We start from the raw sequence: 19415 nt of genomic DNA, 5'->3' as shown, positions 1-19415 counted from the left end.
AAGTACAACACATTGCATTTGAGATCAACTTTTTTATGTTGTGCATCAAAGTACATGTAAATAATTCTTAATAATAATTGCATTCATGGAAAACTGCATGTAAATAGATGTTAAGAGGTTTGCTTATGATGTAAATATCTTATTTCAGTTGAGTCCCACTCTTAATTATTACAAATAATCATATCATTGGCGCACATGTAAACCGACCAAGCCTCTTGACGACATCACATTCGAGCAACTATCATTAACTGGTGCAGAGATTTAATGCAGTGAGATGTGGAGGCGTTGCATGACAGTCGTGGCTGATTGTGCCATGAATCAGGGCTTATTTTCCTGGTGGATTATTCTAGGAATACCTAGATATTCCTGGTGTCTTGCTTTGAAACAGCCCAAGCCGTCAGTGCTAGTTCAAAGGAGTAATTTTTATAAATGAGTAACTGAGGTTTCTTGCAATTATTGGAAGGAGAGAGTGCAGCAAAAGAAAAATAAAGGACAGTAAGGTGTTAAAGTCTTTCTGCCTTACAACTGTGGGCAAACAAACTTGATCATACTATATATTACATAAATAATTGTAATTTTTAAAATAAGTGAATTAGCCGGTAAGAAATCTGGCTGGTATCTGCGAGTCAATGTAATCGAGTCAGGCCATTTCAGGCCATGCCATCAAAATCTCAGTCCGACCAGGAAACCAAAGTTGGCATGCCAGGTCAAAAAGGACAAAAGGACAAAAATATCTGCATTACGGTGTCATGTTCCTAAAATTATTTTGCCTGTTCAAACTGAAAATCATACCTACTGATGAAATTATTCACCAATATATAATTTCATGACAATAAAATTGCCATGCCCTTCACATTAATCTTTGGACATTAAAGGTTTCATTCAATAAGTACATAGTATAATCTCTGACAATGTCACACACTGGCTAGACTAATCCAAACTAAGGCTTGAAGCAGAAGAATTGAATAAACATCAGGAACAGATAATGAGTAACAGGTGAGACACTAATCAATGAAACAATGAATAACTATGGCAACTAACAAGACCGCAATGGAAACTGAAACTAAAACACAGGAACTGAACGCAAAAGATTATCAAAATAAGAGTCCTTGAAATCAGGGACATAGGGAATTGTGACACATAATTGCTCTTTACAAGTATGAATATGTGCACTTTTCACATGTTTTAATCAGATATGAACGCAGTGTTGTGCAAAAATGTGTAAATCACGTTGTGATTGAGCTCTTTCAGTTACAATGGACTATAAGATGGACAATGAATAACTGAAATATAAATCAAAACTAAATATTGTATAGTAGTAGTGTACTCATTATATTATTATTAATCAGCCAGGACAGTTTTCACATGTTTTATTGTAAATGTTGACATGCGTTTAAATACACGAAATGATGAAATATTTGGTGTAATATTTTGTTTAGTCAACTAAAACGTTTATAGACTAATATTAGATGCAATTTATTTAGAAAAATTGACTAATATGGAATGAACACTGCCTAAATTTAAATGAAGTTTAAAATGAAATGCACTTGTTGACAGCCAGGTTTGTTCGTTTGCAATGAGCAATAAAACAGGTTGCTGTTTGTTGTTGAGTTATGCCTTGCGCCCTCTTGTGGACTGTTGATGTCTGGTGTTCTCTGATCTTTTCATCTAACTCAGTGCTTCTCAAACCTGTTCTGGAGACACTGCAGAACACAACTGCACATATTGCATGCAGTGGTGTAGTCATAACCATAAAAGTTGTTTACTATTACCCAAGCACTCCCTTAACCCCTCATAAAAAAAAAAAAAATTGGTATAACGATAACAATCCTTAGAAATCGTAATACGCAAACAGCCCTAGGGAAGAAGTATAAGGCGTATGTGCGTGTGACCCTGACTACTCTTCCTTTTGTCCTCAATTGGGGCCGGTTGCATACACCGCTAAGAGTAGTCCTACGAGTTAGACATACATTTTTTTCTTTAAGACTGTTCATAGCTTTTTTAAATCGGTTACATAAAAACATAGATTAGCCTAATTTGATACCGAAAAGTAAGACTGGCTGCCCCAGACTAACTGATAGTGGGTCACACTGGAACTTTAGACACTGTCTTATCATAATAGCTATGTTTATGCAAGCAGCCCCGGGTCTTACAGTCTCCACTAATGAGCTGATGATCTAAATGAGGTGTGTTAGATTAGGGAAACACTCACAGTGTGTGGTGACATGTTTGAGATTTAGAAGCACTGGGTGTATAATTTGGGTGTGTATCAATCAGCTCCCTAGTTCACTAGTCAGGGCACTGTTAGCCATTTCAAGGGCCGTCTCAATCGCAGAATCCTTAACGTTCGCTCCCTAAAAAGTCCCACTATGCACTTTGAAAACCAGGGAGCATCGATGCTCATTACGTTCTCTAAGCAGAAGTTCTGAAGTGCGAAACTTGAATCGCGTGAGCCGACTCACTGCACATAACGAAACGTGATAGATGTTCTTAAAAATATAAACCATTATTTAATTATATTTCTGCATAAACATGCGTCGCTAGACAGGCTAGCTAGTTGAATTTTAACAATTTCGATTCTGCTTATAGATTAAAATTCTTATCGATTCATAATTTCTATTCCAATAAGGTTAAAAAAAAGAGAGAAATCATTCACATTTAGTCTTATTGCAAAACATTTAATTGTAAGTGAATATCATGAACAAAAATCAACAGGTCAAAGAACACTTACACAAGGAACGTTTGCCTGTGGTTTAACTATATATTGTTTCTCTATAATATTTTTTAGTGTTATTATAGAGACGGCAGCAGGAATATTAGTGTTGTTATAGTGTTATTATAGAGACGGCAGCAGGAATATTAGTGTTATTATAGTGTTATTATAGAGACGGCAGCAGGAATATTAGTGTTATTATAGAGACGGCAGCAGGAATATTAGTGTTATTATAGAGACGGCAGCAGGAATATTAGTGTTGTTATAGTGTTATTATAGAGACGGCAGCAGGAATATTAGTGTTATTATAGAGACGGCAGCAGGAATATTAGTGTTATTATAGAGACGGCAGCAGGAATATTAGTGTTGTTATAGTGTTATTATAGAGACGGCAGCAGGAATATTAGTGTTATTATAGTGTTATTATAGAGACGGCAGCAGGAATATTAGTGTTATTATAGTGTTATTATAGAGACGGCAGCAGGAATATTAGTGTTATTATAGTGTTATTATAGAGACGGCAGCAGGAATATTAGTGTTATTATAGTGTTATTATAGAGACGGCAGCAGGAATATTAGTGTTATTATAGAGACGGCAGCAGGAATATTAGTGTTATTATAGTGTTATTGTAGAGACGACAGCAGGAATATTAGTGTTATTATAGCGACTATACAGCAGGAATATTAGTGTTATTATAGAGACGGCAGCAGGAATATTAGTGTTATTATAGTGTTATTATAGAGATGACAGCAGGGATATTAGGCTGCTGTCACTTTAAGAGCTGCACAATATAGTTACACGCCTGCAGGACTGAAAACAGCGCGCCTCGCGCTTGAATGGTTTAAAATCACATTCAAATTACTTTTTCTGTGAGCGCGTTTTGGATGTGTGTGCAGCACAGAAAACAGCGCACGAGTCGTCTCACACTTGAATGGTTTAAAGTCATATTGAAATGCTCACAAAGGAATCAATGAGAGGATTCAAAATTTTAATTTTATAACAAGTATTCGATTCCCAACCCTAAATCTAGCTAACATTTATAATCTATTAATGGCTGAAGTGTTGCACGTATATGTAACAAGCTAATTATTTATCATACTGTGCTTTAAATAACATTACAAGTAATGTCAGAAAGATATAAACTCTGCGTTGATGTTGTACAATGAGGATGTTGTCCCAATGTGTCGTGAGCCAGCGTCCTCTACTGTCCTTACCGATGCCCGAATTCGTGAACACGATACACTGATTCACGAGCTCGGGAGCTGATTGAGACACACCCTTCAAATTTACTTTCTCAGCTCTGCCGGGGAGGATTAATTGCTCGTTTTAAGTGTATTGCATACTCTGTTTTCTTCACTTCATAGAGAAAAATCTAAGAGGGGAGAAGATTCATCGCAATGGAGTCAGGGAACGAGTGAAAGAAAGGAGGAAGAGCAGTCCAGAAAAAAAGGACAAATGGAAATCAGACGACAACTCTCTGTTCACACAGCTGGGTAAGTGTGTAGCCCTCCAGTTTCATCGTCTGCACAGATCTGCCAAAAAAGACTTCTGCTGTCTGAGATGAGCAGCTGTTGGAGATGTGAACGGCCAATTCAATTCGATTTAAAAACCTTTTTTGTAAAAATCTGAATGAATCCGTTCGATTCAATCCACTGACCAGCAGTACAATTCAGCTGCGCTTTTAAAATGCATTTTTATGGTTCTTAAAGTTCCTCTATTGTCAATACATTTTACCCCTTAAAATTAATCTTTGATCACCAAAATTACATATTTCAAAAAAAATATCTTGAATGTAACTCGACACCCTTGCCTCATTTAGTATGCATGGTTCTATGAATATGCAAATGAGCCCCGCCTCCACTCACTCACTCAGCTCAGAGATCCACTGGTTGACGATCACACGTTGATCTGATTGGTTACAAGGTAGTTTGTGACGTCAGAAACACCAGCGATTTCAAAGCGTGTTTTTGAGACTGTCTTTGGTTCACTGCAGTTTTAAGGAGGAAATACTCAGCAATGCTGTCGACTTATGAATTTACACATGCTTTGTCTTAAAGCATATTAAAAACACCACATAGACACATAAACAACATTAAAAGCTGGATTTTCACCACAGGGCGACTTTAAAAGTCTTTCTCTAATGTTTGTTAAGACAAGACAAACTACTTCAGACTTGTGTTGGCTGTTGTACCAAAAGTAAATACAGCAGAGATTCTCAATTTTTTTGTAGTTGAGTCTCATCAGGATCTTTCACAAAATATATATGTTTTTGAGAGATTTTTTCCTTTGCCATGTACTAGGCCCCAATTAATCGATATTGAATCAAACTCGAATCAAAATGCAGGCTTTTGGTTAAAAATAAAATTGTGAAATTTGTGTCAATGCCCAGCCCGGAAAAATGTATATATAATCACAACCTTTTGGTCAAATTGTGCAGTCCTACAAACAAACTTTTTTTTTAACTCACAATTTTTTGCAGAAAATTCGCAATTCAATATCTTTTCCCCCACATCGTTCAGACTCTGGTATGGTAGTCCTCCAGGAGCCAGGTTGAACACCCTACTAGGATCGCAGTTGATCCGCAAAACCGTACGGTTCGTCTGCCCCACGGTTCGACGCGCTTGGGATTCGTGGATTAAGTGCTAAGTTTAACCATCATAGAGTGAAAATGTATAATTTGCAAGTGTTTTTTCTTGACAATTTACACATTCAAGCGATTTTAAAACATTCAAGCCAGAGAGGCGAAAGAGAACGCCGTTATCTGAGCGTACAGCCGCGCACATAGAAATTATGTTAAAATGACCGTCTCTGCAAATATTCTCGTAAATGCAGTTGGTTATGTCTTAAGTGAGGTCAGAAAGAAATGGGATGTGTATCAGTATATTAGATCCGTGCATTCGGTCTTAAAGTGTCAGCGGCCTAATATTCCTGCTGTGTCAATAATGTTAATCAAACAACAAAACACATCTTTAACAAAGATTAATCTATATTTAATTTATACAGTGAACACTATAGTGTTATTTTACATTTAATGATTACATGTCTGTACCTCAATACTACTGTTAGACCTTTATTATATTGTATTTTCTTGTAATTTGTGTAGTTTGTTCCTGTATTTTGACAATTCACTTGTCTTTAAAGTGTAATTATTAAAAGCTAGATTTTTGCAGTGGTATCGAAGTACTTAAAGTGGGATTTAAGTAATAAATGAAAAGCAAAGTTGCATTAACCCCCCTCCCCCCCTTTTTTTTTCCCCCTGGTCTGAAAAAATGATCTGATCCGTGACTCAAAAACCATAATATGATCTGAACCGTGAGTTTAGTGATCAGTTGCACCACTACACCACACCAAAAACCAATTTTGTGCATTGAGACACAGACAACGAACGATGGGTCCACTCATTGTTTAATGCACGTCTTTTCCACAGGTTTCTCCAAATCCTTCCCGCTGGACGGTTCGCTGTTTGACAGCTGGCTGGCTCAGTCGGTTCACATCACTGCCGATAACATGCTGAGCCAGTGGTCTCTCTCCGGAGAGAGCGACGACCCGTCCGCCAGCCTCCTGCAGGGCGAGGAGAACCTGCTCAGCCTGATGATGGACCACTCCATGAAGTCCACCTGGAAAACTCCTCAGCTGGGACGCAAAGCGAGAGGCGTGCCACGCAACCGCAGAAAATCCGCCTCGCTTCCTCGGACCGGTTCCACGGTTAAAGGCAAGGTTTGGTCCAAACGAGGAGAGAGATCGTTCCACCGGCACAGCCGTAGCGAAGCCAGGCCAGACCCGCTTCAACCAGCCATTTCCAAAATGGACTCGTGCCACATTTCCGAGGAGCACGGGTCTTGGGATGGCACTGGGGAAACGGATTCGCAGGTGGCCTTGCGTCTACGTCTACCTAGACAAGGCAAGTCACGGTCTAAGAGTGAAACTTCGCTGTTGAACAGCACATCTGCACCGGACACTGAGACGGATGGTTATTTCTCCGACGCAGAACAGAGTGACACTGAATTTCGTTCGTCCAGGCGAAAGTTACGCTTACCCCAACTGCATGCTGGGAAGGAGCAAGTAGTGCGGCGAAGCGTGCTCGCCTCCTAAAGCTATTCCTGGATGTCGCTTTAGTGTTGTCACGTCATCAGAACGAGGCTCGGTTTCTCAATGCATACGTTTCCGGACCTTCAGCTGTAATGGCTTGCGTTCTTATCCCTGTTTTATCTGTCAGAGTATATTAGCCAGTCGCCTACATTTATGCAACCATAACCATTTGTGCTTGACAAAACAACGAGGAACAAGAAAAAGTCGAAATGAACACTGTTGGATGTGTCCTTTTGGGAAGCAATAGGATCTGTCCTGGAACTGGGACAATGACGTGGGCATTATAACGTCTGTTCAGGTTGTGTTTGTTTTGAATGAACATGTATGTTGTGTGTCTTCAGAGGATGTGGCTACTTTAAAATGATTTACCAGAGAAAATATGACACAAATAAGCACAAATAGCCGTTGGGGAATGTAGCACACGTCATATCCATTCGCTTTGGCAGAGTCTAGACGTACCAGCATCACGAGCAAGGCCCGCTTCAGCGTAATCCTTGCGTGTACGTGTGTGTGTGCCAGTGGACAGATCTGAGCACAGTTGGGTCAGTCTATCTCAAGTGGTCCAAAAGAGTTGGTTGCTTGGCCATTTTTATTTCCCCCCAGATTTCCACTAACTGTAGCTTTGTAACAAGCTAAATCTTAAACTAATTTTTACAGCCAATATAGTTGCATCTGTGAAGATTTAAGCAAAGTCTCTAAATTGATGTTCTGCATGTGCACGATAAACCATTTGGAAGCAGACGTCACAGTTTCGTCACACACATTGTGTCGGCAGAACAACCGTCGCCGAAGACGAGCTTTTAAGTGAAACAGAATATGTTTATGGTTGCAAGCCAACAAATTGGCAAGCCGGGAACCGATAACATCTGTGACGATTACCCTACTATTAAAGCATGAATCTGATGTAAACAATAGATCTACATAATATTCACATATTAGCCCTACAGTTACCACATGAGGGTAATATTTAAACCTTTTTATCTCACAATTCAGACTTTTTTTCTCTCGCAATTGGGAGTTTATATAAAAAAAAAAAAAAAAAAGTCAGAATATTAAGTATTATAAACTCGGAATTGCAAGAAAAAAAGTCAGAATTGTGAAATATAAACTCGGAATTAACTTTTAATTGTTTATTCTGTGGCTTCCATCGACTACTACCCATTATTTCTTGTAATACGGCACAGCAACATAGTGTCGGCTCAGATCTGGAACACATGGATTTCACACGGCCCAGACGTGGGCCGGATCTGTGCCGACACTATGTTTACTATGCCGAGACTATTTTCTGCCACCAGGTCGAACAAAACACCGAACATATCTACAATAGGTACCCCATAATACAACTTTACGGCTGAGACTCGAATCCTTCCGATTATAAACTGACCGTGAAGTTGAACCCTGAGTGATCGTAATCATTGCATTTTGTAGAAAATGTTTACATATGTTTGTGTATTTTGTAATGTACTCTAAAAATCAGTTTTTGTTTCAAGGAACATCTCGAGTCAATGCTGAGGTTTCCGTAAACGTCCGTGTAACACAAAATTTGTAATACCAAATGATAATTTTTCGATACCAAGACATAGAGGTAATCACATTAAAAATGGTCAGGCAACCTCCACTGGACCACTTGTGACGGAGTGACCGTTAAATCTAAATATAATGTCTTACCTTTTTCTTACTTTTTGTGAGATTCGAACTTGTTTTGGTCCATTTGTCCAAAAAAAACTGTTGTCATTCTCCATTAAAGCGTGCCTTCTGTAAGCCCCCCCCCCCCCCCAATAATCCACATGTCTAACCATTTTAACACGATGAAGGCAATCAGAAATGGTCCGAAAGCTTGTATGAAAGTGTTGAGGCCGTAGATGTTCTTGGTGCCTAGAAAACAGCATCCAACAATCATCAATCCTGCATTAGCAAAAATGCTGTTCACAAACCAACATCCGTCAGTCAGTTCTTCAGTTTAATGACATTCGTGAAGTCTAATGAATCAACTCATGGTGTTTATCTCAGGGTTAAAGAGAAGAAGTGATCGCAATCATGTGAAGAGTTAAAACCTGTACATTCACCAACAACTCCATGTTTCTTTGGCAAGTGTGTTGAGCGGATCTGAGAGGAATGATGAAACACTGAGTTTCTTTTCTTTCTGGCTTTTTTATTTTATTATTATTGTATGATGATGCCAAAGAAAAGCAAGTCAGCATATGCTCTGAAGTGGATGTAAACCTTGTGTCCTGATCTTCCGAAGATCTCGACCTGCACTGATGTCCACCTGTACACTCCTGGATCGCATCATCAATCGAGCACACACGTGATGAAGTCTGATGCTCTGTCCTGAAATGTTTTGTTCACGAGACAAAACCAACTGATATGTGGCGTACGTGAGCAAGAGTGTGTGTTCTCTCTGCACACCTGAGGGATTCACCCAACTAGGACACTTCTGTCCTCATGTATTCAGTCTCATGTCGTTCCAAACCCGTATCAATGTGTCTTTCCACGCATAGGAAGTAAATGGGTCCAAAAAAGTAGTCCTCGTCCATGCGCTACATTCCAGTCAAAATGAATATCCAGTCTTTATTGACTGAAAACCTTCCCTTCCACCATTGTGACATTTTGCGAACCGCATTGTTACCAAAGGTGTGCTGTGTTCTAGTCTTCTGATAAACAAACAAGTGGTTGTCATTTTGTGAACCACAGAAGAGTCATACGGGTTTGGAACGGCTCCACGGTGAGAAGAACGAACTCCTCGTTCTCACTCTTCATTGGCTTAAAGGATTAGTTCACTTCAGAAGTAACATTTCCTGATGATCTACTCTCCCCCACGTCATCCAAGATATTCGTGTCTTTCTTTCTTCAGTGGAAAAGAAATGCAGGTTTTTGAGGAAAACACTCCAGGATGTTCCTCCATATAGTGTCTTCAATGGGGTCCAACGGGTCAAAGGCCCAGATGTGAGTTTCAGTGCAGCTTCAAAGTCTCGACACGATCCAGCCGAGGAATAAGAGTCTCATCTAGACAAACCAGCGGACATTTATAACAAAATACACATTTATATAGTTTTAAACCACAAATGCTCGTAGATCTCACTAGATCTGCGATGCGCCACACATTATGTAATCACGTTGAAAGGTCACGTAAGACGTTTACAAAGCAAACTTGCAGAGACTAAGTAAAAAATGTACAAAAAAAATAAAGTAATTAAAAGTAAAACAACGATGTCGGACGATTTTGAAGTTGGAGGAGAAAATGAGATGGAGTTTTTCGCCCTATTCTACATTTATAAACCAGAACAAGCGTGACCTTTCAACCTGATTATGTAATGTGTGGTCATGGATGTGCAAGACCATAATTTACGAGCATTTGTGGTTAAAAGTATATAAGTGTTTATTTTGTTATAAAATGTCCGCTGTTTGTCTAGATAAGACTCTTATTTTTGACTTTGAAGCTGCACTGAAACTCACATCTGGACCTTCGACCCGTTGGACCCCATTGAAGACACTATATGGAGGAACATCCTGGAGTGTTTTCCTCAAAAACCTTCATTTCTTTTCCACTGAAGAAAGAAAGACATGAACATCTTGGATGACGTGGAGGGAGAGTAAATAATCAGGAAATGTTACTTCTGAAGAGAGCTACTCCTTTAAATCTTGACGCTGTCTGACCACAGACAGCGACCTGTACAGATCTCATGTATCTCCGCTGCTTTAATAGGAACTAATCATAGATGCTGGTCATTGCCGTTCTCTGGTTCAGTCATGGAAATACTGTGCCTTTAGTGAAATAGTTTCAGCCGCCTGCAAGAGTTCATGCTTCTTTTTCATGCTTCGTTGTACCAAAACTATAACATATACTCTACGTAATCTCTGTAAATGTTCAGCTTCTGTGCAAATCATTTTCCTCCCACAGCGTAACAGGGCGAGAATGACAGAGTAGATCTTGTATTTGTTGGCAGATATGTTGTTATTGAGCTATCCACTTCGACACCTTTGCACTTATTGTTCTTTTATCTCTATTGCTGGCGTTCATTTATAACTGGCGGCTGCTGGTAATCAAAACCATCAAGGGGTGTGCGATATTGACAAAAAATATTTTAATATTTCCTGCTAACAATAATTAGATGATGGCTAGTTTAGGCCAAGCGGCAACCTTCCGGTCTCTCTTGAATCCAACACAGAAGTGACTTAGACTGCAGTTCATCGACTGGCCACTAGAGACAGGCTCCAGAAGAGAGTCAATCCCATAAAACCCGCATGTTAAAACGCCCAACTTTACAGCAGAAAAAAACATGTTTACATCCTGGTACTCAGTGGTTTTGGTCTATATAGCTAATTTTGCCCTTCACGACGACTGTGAGGGGGGTGAATATTTTTATAACTCATTCGTTTAAGCCTTAAAGTTCTGCATAATTAAGGGCGTGGCCACCTGAGTGACAGGTGAATTGCCACTTATGTCACTACTAGCCGTTTGTCTGCTGTCTGTTAGCGTCACGTCACCTCAGCTAATCCGCCTCGCTGCCCATTTTCGGTTATCCGGGAGTGACGCGCGGCCAAGATGGCGACGGCCGGCTCCGCCCACTTTGGGCACAAAAATTGACGTCACAGAATATGTCCATATTTTTATACAGTTTATGGTTTAGGCCTGTCTGACTCACGAAAACTTTCATATTCTTCATTTTCTGGTAGTTTGCAGCAGTGACAGAAACTCTTCCATTAAAATGTCCACTAATTTGCACTTGAAGTGGCGTTTAGATGTATTTACACCGACTGTTTAGAGGTGGCGTTAATTAATTTACACTGCAATTACAATTGCATGAATAATGCAATGAGTGTAATGTTTAAAAAAAAACTTTTGGATGTATAAATATTAAAAATGAAATACTTTAAATAGCAAACTAAAACCCCCAGTAGGCAAGTCACAGTTAATGAGTGAGTCACTGAATCATTCACTCAATTGATTTGTTTAAAAAAAAAAAAAAGAAAGAAACAGATTGGTTCAGTAACGAAGCTCTGCTGTGTGTCGTTGTTTAGAACAAACAATACTGTGTCTAAAATGTATAAAATCAATTTCACATTTGCAGTCGTGCTGATATCTGGCAAAACTGCACACTTGCTCATGTGACATTGCTTAACTGCATCATATGATATAAATATAAAAGACAAAAAGTCATACAGAGCATTTGTTTTTTCCTTTGAGTTTTGTGGGTAACTCTAACAAGGCTTCGTCTCCGTTCTCTCTCTTAGTGCCGTACTAAAGGCACTCATTACTAAAGATTTTAAGAACTCTATAAAAACTCCATAGTAACCATCTGTGACAACTACCAACCACCTAGTAACACCATAGCAACCACCAAAAATACCTTAGCAACCGCCTTGAACACCCTAGCAACCGTCTAGAAACCACCCAAAATACCCTAGCAACCACCCAGAACACCTAAGTAACTGCCTAGCAACCACCCACAACACCCTAGCAACCACTTAGAACACCCTAGCAACCGCCTAGCAACCACCCAGAAAACCCTAGCAACGCCATAGCAACCACCCACAACACCTTAGCAACTGCCTAGCAACCACCCACAACACCCTAGTATAAATAAGTTACATGTGATTGGTTGCTACTACGTTGGACGATACTGATTGGCTGCCACGAAATGGCAGGTCCCTCCTAATATGGCAGGGCTTCCGGCTGTCAGCGGCAGCTACTTCCTTTCTCATATGTATTAAATCATTATTTCATCTGACTCCATAAATGAAAAAGGTTTTAAGGTTAGGTGTTTGGTTTGTGCAAAGCGAGTGACATACTCAATAATGTCAGCTCACATTGTTAAAAACAACAATTCCTATAATATCATAGACGGCACATCGCACACCCCTTTTCTTTCGGTATGAGTGGTTCCTCTCATCCACGGAGTAAAGTTACAGGGAATCTACATCTGGCCTCGTAGTAATCCGTTCCTCTGGTGGATTCCTCAATGCAAACGGTTGAATCTGGCTGAAGAAGAGTCATATTTCATCCACAGATATAAATTATATTTTGCATAAAGAAAAAGAAGCCATTTTTTTAGGAATATTAAGGTTCTTTTAATTTTTATTATTTTAATTTTGTGGCATTTTCAAGCACCCAGAGGTCCTTCAGTGTTGTGGTTTACCCTGCGTTTGCTGAGGGCCGGTTCACTGATGCTCTGAACTTCATTATGAAAGATCTCGTTGGTCCAACAGTAGCTTGTGCTGGCATATCAAAGTCTGAACCCTCTCTCCTGACTTGTTTACTGGTAATACAAATCTTAAACGAATGAAGCACAGGAGAGGTGAAGCACTAGCAGGCTTTAGTCTATTAAGGTTCACTCGTGTCCCGTACATCTATCGCTTGACTCGGTTACGATACGATGAAATGAATGTTGCAGGAGTTTATCCTTCTATGTTCTTTGTTTCAAAGAATGTTGTGCCATTTGTTAATAGCAGAGAGAACTATTGAACATATACAAAAAAAAAGAGCTATTTTAAATTATTTTACTTTTTTTTTTTTTTTGGTTTGTTTTTTGCTATATTTATTTTCTTGTATTGGAAATCTTTATAGAAGGAGAGAAAAAAAAAAGACAAGTATTTTTCATCAGTGCAAAAACCTATTTTTCCGTTTTGTACATTTTCCATGTTGAGCAGTCTTTAGAGCAATATAATGTTCATGTGACTGTATGTGCATGCTGTGTGTGATGCCTTAATAACAGCCCCGTCCCATCATCGCCAGCGCTCGGCTGTGCTCGACCAGTGCACTCAATAAAGCTGTGCTTTCTGTCTACACGTCTCTGCTCTGTGTGTGTGTGTGTGTGTGCACCAAACACAACTACACACCAGCACAACTCAAGCTTTCAGTCAGCTCAGCTCTTTCTTCAGGTTAAATCATTTCACCAGAAGGTGGTGACAAGTGACTGTCAGACACATGCACATACTTGCTAAAATCTGTGTGCAAAATGTTTTCACTCAGAAATCATGATTCATCAAGTTCACGTTCTATGATCAAATTTAGGACCAACTGAGAGCACACCGACTCCAGCGTCAATCGGACAGCCAGTTTGCTATTCATTACTTAAAGAGGTGGACAGTAACAAAGTACACTGTAAGAGGTTCAACCAGGCGCTCAGGTAAAGTTAAAAGGTCCGTGATAGGTGCTCTTGGGGTAGGGAAAAGAATCCAAAGAAACAAAAAATAGGTCCCAGGCACTCAGTCAAACTTTAAATAAGGACAAGAATAGAATTAAAAAGCCTTTATTTTGATATGGCTTAAGTCATTAAAAAAACAGTACACGAGCCAACATGTTTCGACCAACAAGTGGTCTTCTTCAGGGCAAGGTAACACAGAGAATGAGAATGACAACAAATTATAAGTTAAGTCCCACCCATACTCAAAGAGAATTCAATTAACCTAATGAGGCCTAATACAATCAATTAACCCAATAAGGCAATCGGGTCTACAGGATTGGGGAACCCAACGTAATGAGCAACAAAGCAAGTGAAAATAACAAAAAAACAATAAAGACAAATATCTCCAAAGAAATCTCGACATCATAGGCTATCTGGAGAGAAAAAAGAAGTAACAAAGTACATTTACCTGAGTAGGCCTACACTTTTTGAGTATCTGTACTTGAGTATTATTTTTTCTGGAAACTTTTTACTTTAACTTCACTACATTTGAAAGACAAATATCGTACTTTTTACTCAACTACATTTCTGTCACAGTCCTTGAGTAGAAAGTAGGAGCGTCAGTCAGGGGAGGAGTTTGGTTGCAGGGGTTGCACTTTGGCTGGAAATGAAAGTCGGGTTGACGCCAGAACTCGACTGATGTTGGTTTCTGACGTCAACCCGATTTTCGTTTTCAACCACAACACAATGTCTGTCCAACGTTTGAGATTAACGTCAACCTGACGTTGGATTCTGACATCAACTTGATTTTCATTTTCAACGTTGGGTTTGGTCTTCTAAATGCGAATTTTGTCATTGTTTTGGAGCACAACAGTACGGCTAACATATTCATACTAAAAGCCAAAACACTTTAAATAGGGCACTGTTTGAGGGAACAGCCATTTGGGTGTCCGAAACCATTGTGGACGTTATTGAGTGACTTACTCAGTCTCACATTCAATCCCTCTGGAACTGTGTTCTAGAAATACATGTCATATTGATATGAGGGTAGGCATAGATTCAGAGGCATAAGGGACTGTAAGTATTACACACAACAATAATAAAACAATGCATTGAAATTTACTTTTGATACTTAAGTACTTTTAAAAACAAGTACTTCTGTACTTTTACTTAAGTAAAAATCGTTCTTTACAACTTTTACTTGTAACGGAGTAATATTTGACCAGTAGTATCTGTACTTTAACTCAAGTAAGGAAGTTGTGTACTTTGTCCACCTCTGATTACTTATTTGATATAATTAGTGGTGCTTGCCAAAGGCACCGTTTGTCATAGACCAATGAGTGAGGCGTCAAATTGACCGGCGATCGGGTGTACGATGTTCTCTCTCTCTCTCTCCCTCAGAGGATTCATATTATCAAGCAGCCAATAAGTAATGGCCTAAAATCTTCATAGCCACACCCTAGCAACCACTAAGAGCTCCATAGCAACCATCCTAAACCAATAAATAAATTTTAAATGAGAAATATCACACTCGTAGCTTTGCGATATCGCTTTATATGAGCACGGCTGTGATTCGGCCATAGGCACGAGGCCCAGTCTGAGTGCCGTACTAAAGGCACCCACAACACCCTAGCAACCAGCCAGAAAACCTTAGCAACGCCATAGCAACCACCCAGAACACCTTGCCAAACTGCCTAGCAACCACCCACAACACCCTAGTATAAATAACTATAAATAACTTTATTTATAGAGCACAATTTAACAACCATAGTTGATCCAAAGTTATTTACAGTGATAAATATGAGGAATTTAAAAGAAAAAATGCATAAGAAAAAACACAATTGAAATAAATAAAAAATCATTATATACTGTATATATGTATATATATATATATACACGTATGTACATACATACATACATAGAAAACACACTATTCAAGTATACACAGCAGCACTCGAACGCTGGGGAGTAAAAATAAGCCTTTAAAAGCATCAAGTGATCACTTTTTGGTTTAGGGTTAGGTTGGGACAGATCAAAGAAATTGATTACATCTTACTGACCCAGAGGCTGATATTGTCTGGGGTCATTTTGTGCAGTGTCTTGTACACAAAAAGAAGAATCTTAAAGTCAACTCTAAATTTTCCCGGGAGCCAGTGCAATGAGGCAAGGAAACGAGAAATATGTATGATCCCTTTTCTTGGGTCCAGTCTGGCTGCTGCATTTTGAAGCATCTGTAACCGAGACGGGGTGGATCGAGGTAGGAAAACACACAAAGAGTTACAGTAATCCAGAGAAATTAGTGCATGAATCATGATTTCAATGTCCTTACTAGAAAGTACTTATTAGGAAGTGTTTTGCTTTTGCTACAGATCAAAGTTGGAAAAACAAAAAAAACTACTCTTAACGACTGCATTTACATGCTTATTACTTATATTCAGTTGTAGGCAATTATTTGTTGACTTCATCAACGCATGAAAAGAGATTATGAAATGCAAAATTACCAACACACTGCTAAATCTGCTCCTAATGTAGTTTAAATAGATGATCAAATGAAAATTAATTCCTGGTTTAATTGGGAGATAAAGTTGGAGATCGTCAGTGTAGCAAGGATAATTAATGTTCCCTTTCTGTCAGTCTTGTTCGACGTTATGTCGACTGACAAATGGGGTCTCACTTGGGAGCCCCAATCACCGATGAAATTCGCATGCTGTGGAATTTGCATTAAATGATGTAAATCATATCGAAAACAAATATTCTCTGTATAAGTAATCCGTATGAAAGCAACGAGAGGTACAGTTTCTCAAGCACGTCCTCATTATCTCTAATGTGACCACACCCACGCACGCACGAGCAATTTGACATGCAAATCGTCCATGTGAAGGAACGCAAGCCTGTAAACACCCTCATCACCTCAAAACAAAGAATCAGACTTCATCAGTCCCCTGCTTATCATCAAGTTTGGAAGACACGTTGTGTTTGTGTGTTTGTGCTGTGCTGTGCTGTTTACTGTGGATTTACCTCAGAAGAATTAGAAGAACGCGGTTTGAAGATAAATATTTTTAAGGTAAGAAATTCACACTCATAATAGTAAGCGTGTTATTGTTGCATAAACTTCACATTGTAGCTACTAGTTAAACTGTTGCCATACTGAAATGTATGAAATAGACAGAAACATGTTGAAATATGAACTATAGACTGGTAGGCAACCTTTCAATGTTACATTTATATATATGTACAACACAAGGATGTTTTTATGTTTTTAATAAAACAGCATGATATAAAATTAGGCTAGTAGGAGTGTTTCACATCCACCCAGTACCTTTCTTCCCGGAGGTGCATGAGGAGATCCAGAAGTTGTAGAAGGCACCTTTAACTGCCCAAAGCCACTTCACAGCCTCCTCCACTCGCACTTCCATCGATGGCTGGGCCGTCAGGAGGTGCATGGAGAGTCCACAGGTGGAGTATGCTATTGCGGTGCACTTGTGCCCGCAAATTGCCACCACCTGTAGGAACCATCCAAGGCGCCTGTCCAAGGCCTGTAATCTGACGCCAGCCCTGGCTGCTAAGGCTTAGGCTAGGCTAGACAGGCAGCCTCCAAGCATGCAAGTACATCAGGCCAAAGCACTCAAAGAACTGCACAAGGGTAGTTCTGAACCGGGGTCGATGTAGGAACTGCGCATGGCGACCAATTTCACGGTCCAAGGATCGAGGTCACGCCGCAACATTGACCCCCCGCAAGAAGGCGACGCAGCCCGTCCCTCAGGCCACTGCTATACCCTCCAAACGTCCATCAAAGCGGCCCTGAGACAGGCGACTCAGAGTTGGAGGGAGCAGCTCTGAACCAGGAGGAGGTGATTGAACCACTTCTTCCCCAGAGAAGGGCCGGGCGGAGAATCTTTTGCTCCATTTAAAACAGTCCACGTCGTACGTCGGTTTAAAACGGGGTACGTCGGTTGTCCATCTGGTGCCGCTCGCGTGGAGCTTGGGAGCCTGGCTAGTGCTTCCCAGCCTGCGCTGCTGGCTCGTTCGGACAATCAGACTCGGTTATGCCGAGACCTCAGTTCGCCGGGTTTCCCCCCAGGTTCAGCGATGTCCTATTTACCTTGATAGCAGGCAATGACACCGCTGTTCTGCGAGCGGAGATTGCAGTCCTCTTGGTAGGACGCAATAGATCCTGTTTCTCTAGCCGAGACTTCATCGTACCCAAGAAAGGCGGTGGGTTACGGCAGATCTTGGATCTGCAAGTCTTGAACCGGGAATTTCACAAGCTCCTGTTCAAGATTTTAACGCAGAAACGCATTCTCACGTTCGTTCGCCCCCAAGATTTGTTTGCTGCGATCAACCGGAAGGACACGTACTACCACGTCTCGGTTCTGCTTGACAGACCGTTTCTTTGGTTTGCGTACAAAAACAAGATCCTTCCCGCATCTTTACCAAAGTCACGGAGGCTGCCCTTGCCCCGTTAAGGGAAGTGGGCGTTCGTATTCTCAACTATCTCGACGAATGTCTCATTCTATCTCACTCTCGAGATCTGTTGTGCGGACACACAGACCTGGTGCTCAGGCACCTCAGCCATCTGGGGTTTTGAGTCAACTGGAAAAAGACCAAGCTCTCCCCTGTGCAGAGCATCTCTTTTCTCGGTACGGAGTTAAGACTCATTCAATATGACAGTGCATCTCACAAACGAGCACACATAGTCAGTGCTGAACTGCCTTAATATGTTCATATGTTTTTAAAAAAATTCATAGGCTCCTAGGGTACATGGCATCCGCAGCCAGGGTAACACCGCTCGGATTGGTGCATTTGAGACCATCACACCGATCTTTCCTCAAACTTTCCTCAAAAGTTCTTGGTCAGACCTTGCCTTTCTCCAGGTAGGAGTCCCCTTAGAACAAGTGTCCAGGCATGTTGTTGTCTGGAAGACCCCCGGAGATGCCCGGTCAGTTCTGTGCTTTCCTTTCGGCAAGAAAGGTTGGAGCAGAGGCTGTCCCCCTTCACCTTGAAAGTGTATGTTGCCATCGTGGCACATCACGTTGCAGTGATCGTGGGTTACTGGGAAAGCACGACCTGATCGTCAGGTTCCTGAGAGGCGCCAGGAGGCTAAATCGTCCCAGGCCATGCATTTCTTGCTGCATTAAAGATGAAATGGTTAAACTTCTGTTTTTCGCGCAGACACAGTGAGGGAAAAACACTGAGTTTAGGGCAATCGGTTCGTAGCTCTGCTTCAACAGTGCGATAACCTCACGAGAGGCGACCAAAATTTCGGACATGTCAGAAATCCATCTGACCATCCGATTGCCTGTTGGGAGAGGTTAATCTTCTCTCGTTTCCCCCTGTACACTGCACGACAAACGACACACGATAAAGCTGAAAATCATCCCGACCCGTAAAAAACGGACTCTACAGGAGACAATAATAACAGCAACACATTTTCTTTATCCACGTTGTTGCTTCTACATGTTGTCACTTCTTCTTGAGTCTCCAT

General features: G+C 40.5%; 1 protein-coding gene across 3 annotated transcripts in view; it reads left to right on the top strand.

Annotated features, from left to right (window-relative positions):
* jade2 (jade family PHD finger 2) overlaps positions 1–8577 on the top strand; it is a 56315-nt gene extending 47738 nt beyond the window's left edge. For 2 of the 3 annotated variants that reach the window (XM_079847138.1, XM_079847137.1), the window contains exons 11-12: positions 4079–4207; positions 6142–8577. In XM_079847138.1, coding sequence (XP_079703264.1) covers positions 4079–4207; positions 6142–6806 — 794 coding nt within the window. In that variant the 3' untranslated portion in view covers positions 6807–8577. The remainder of the gene's footprint in view (positions 1–4078; positions 4208–6141) is intronic. The other variant, XM_079847139.1, reaches the window with a different exon arrangement.
* The last annotated feature ends 10838 nt before the right edge of the window (positions 8578–19415 follow it).

This window comes from Squalius cephalus (assembly GCF_949319135.1).
Source record: "Squalius cephalus genome assembly, chromosome: 17".
NCBI classification, from domain to species: domain Eukaryota; kingdom Metazoa; phylum Chordata; class Actinopteri; order Cypriniformes; family Leuciscidae; genus Squalius; species Squalius cephalus.
This window is presented reverse-complemented; position numbering and strand designations above follow the sequence as displayed.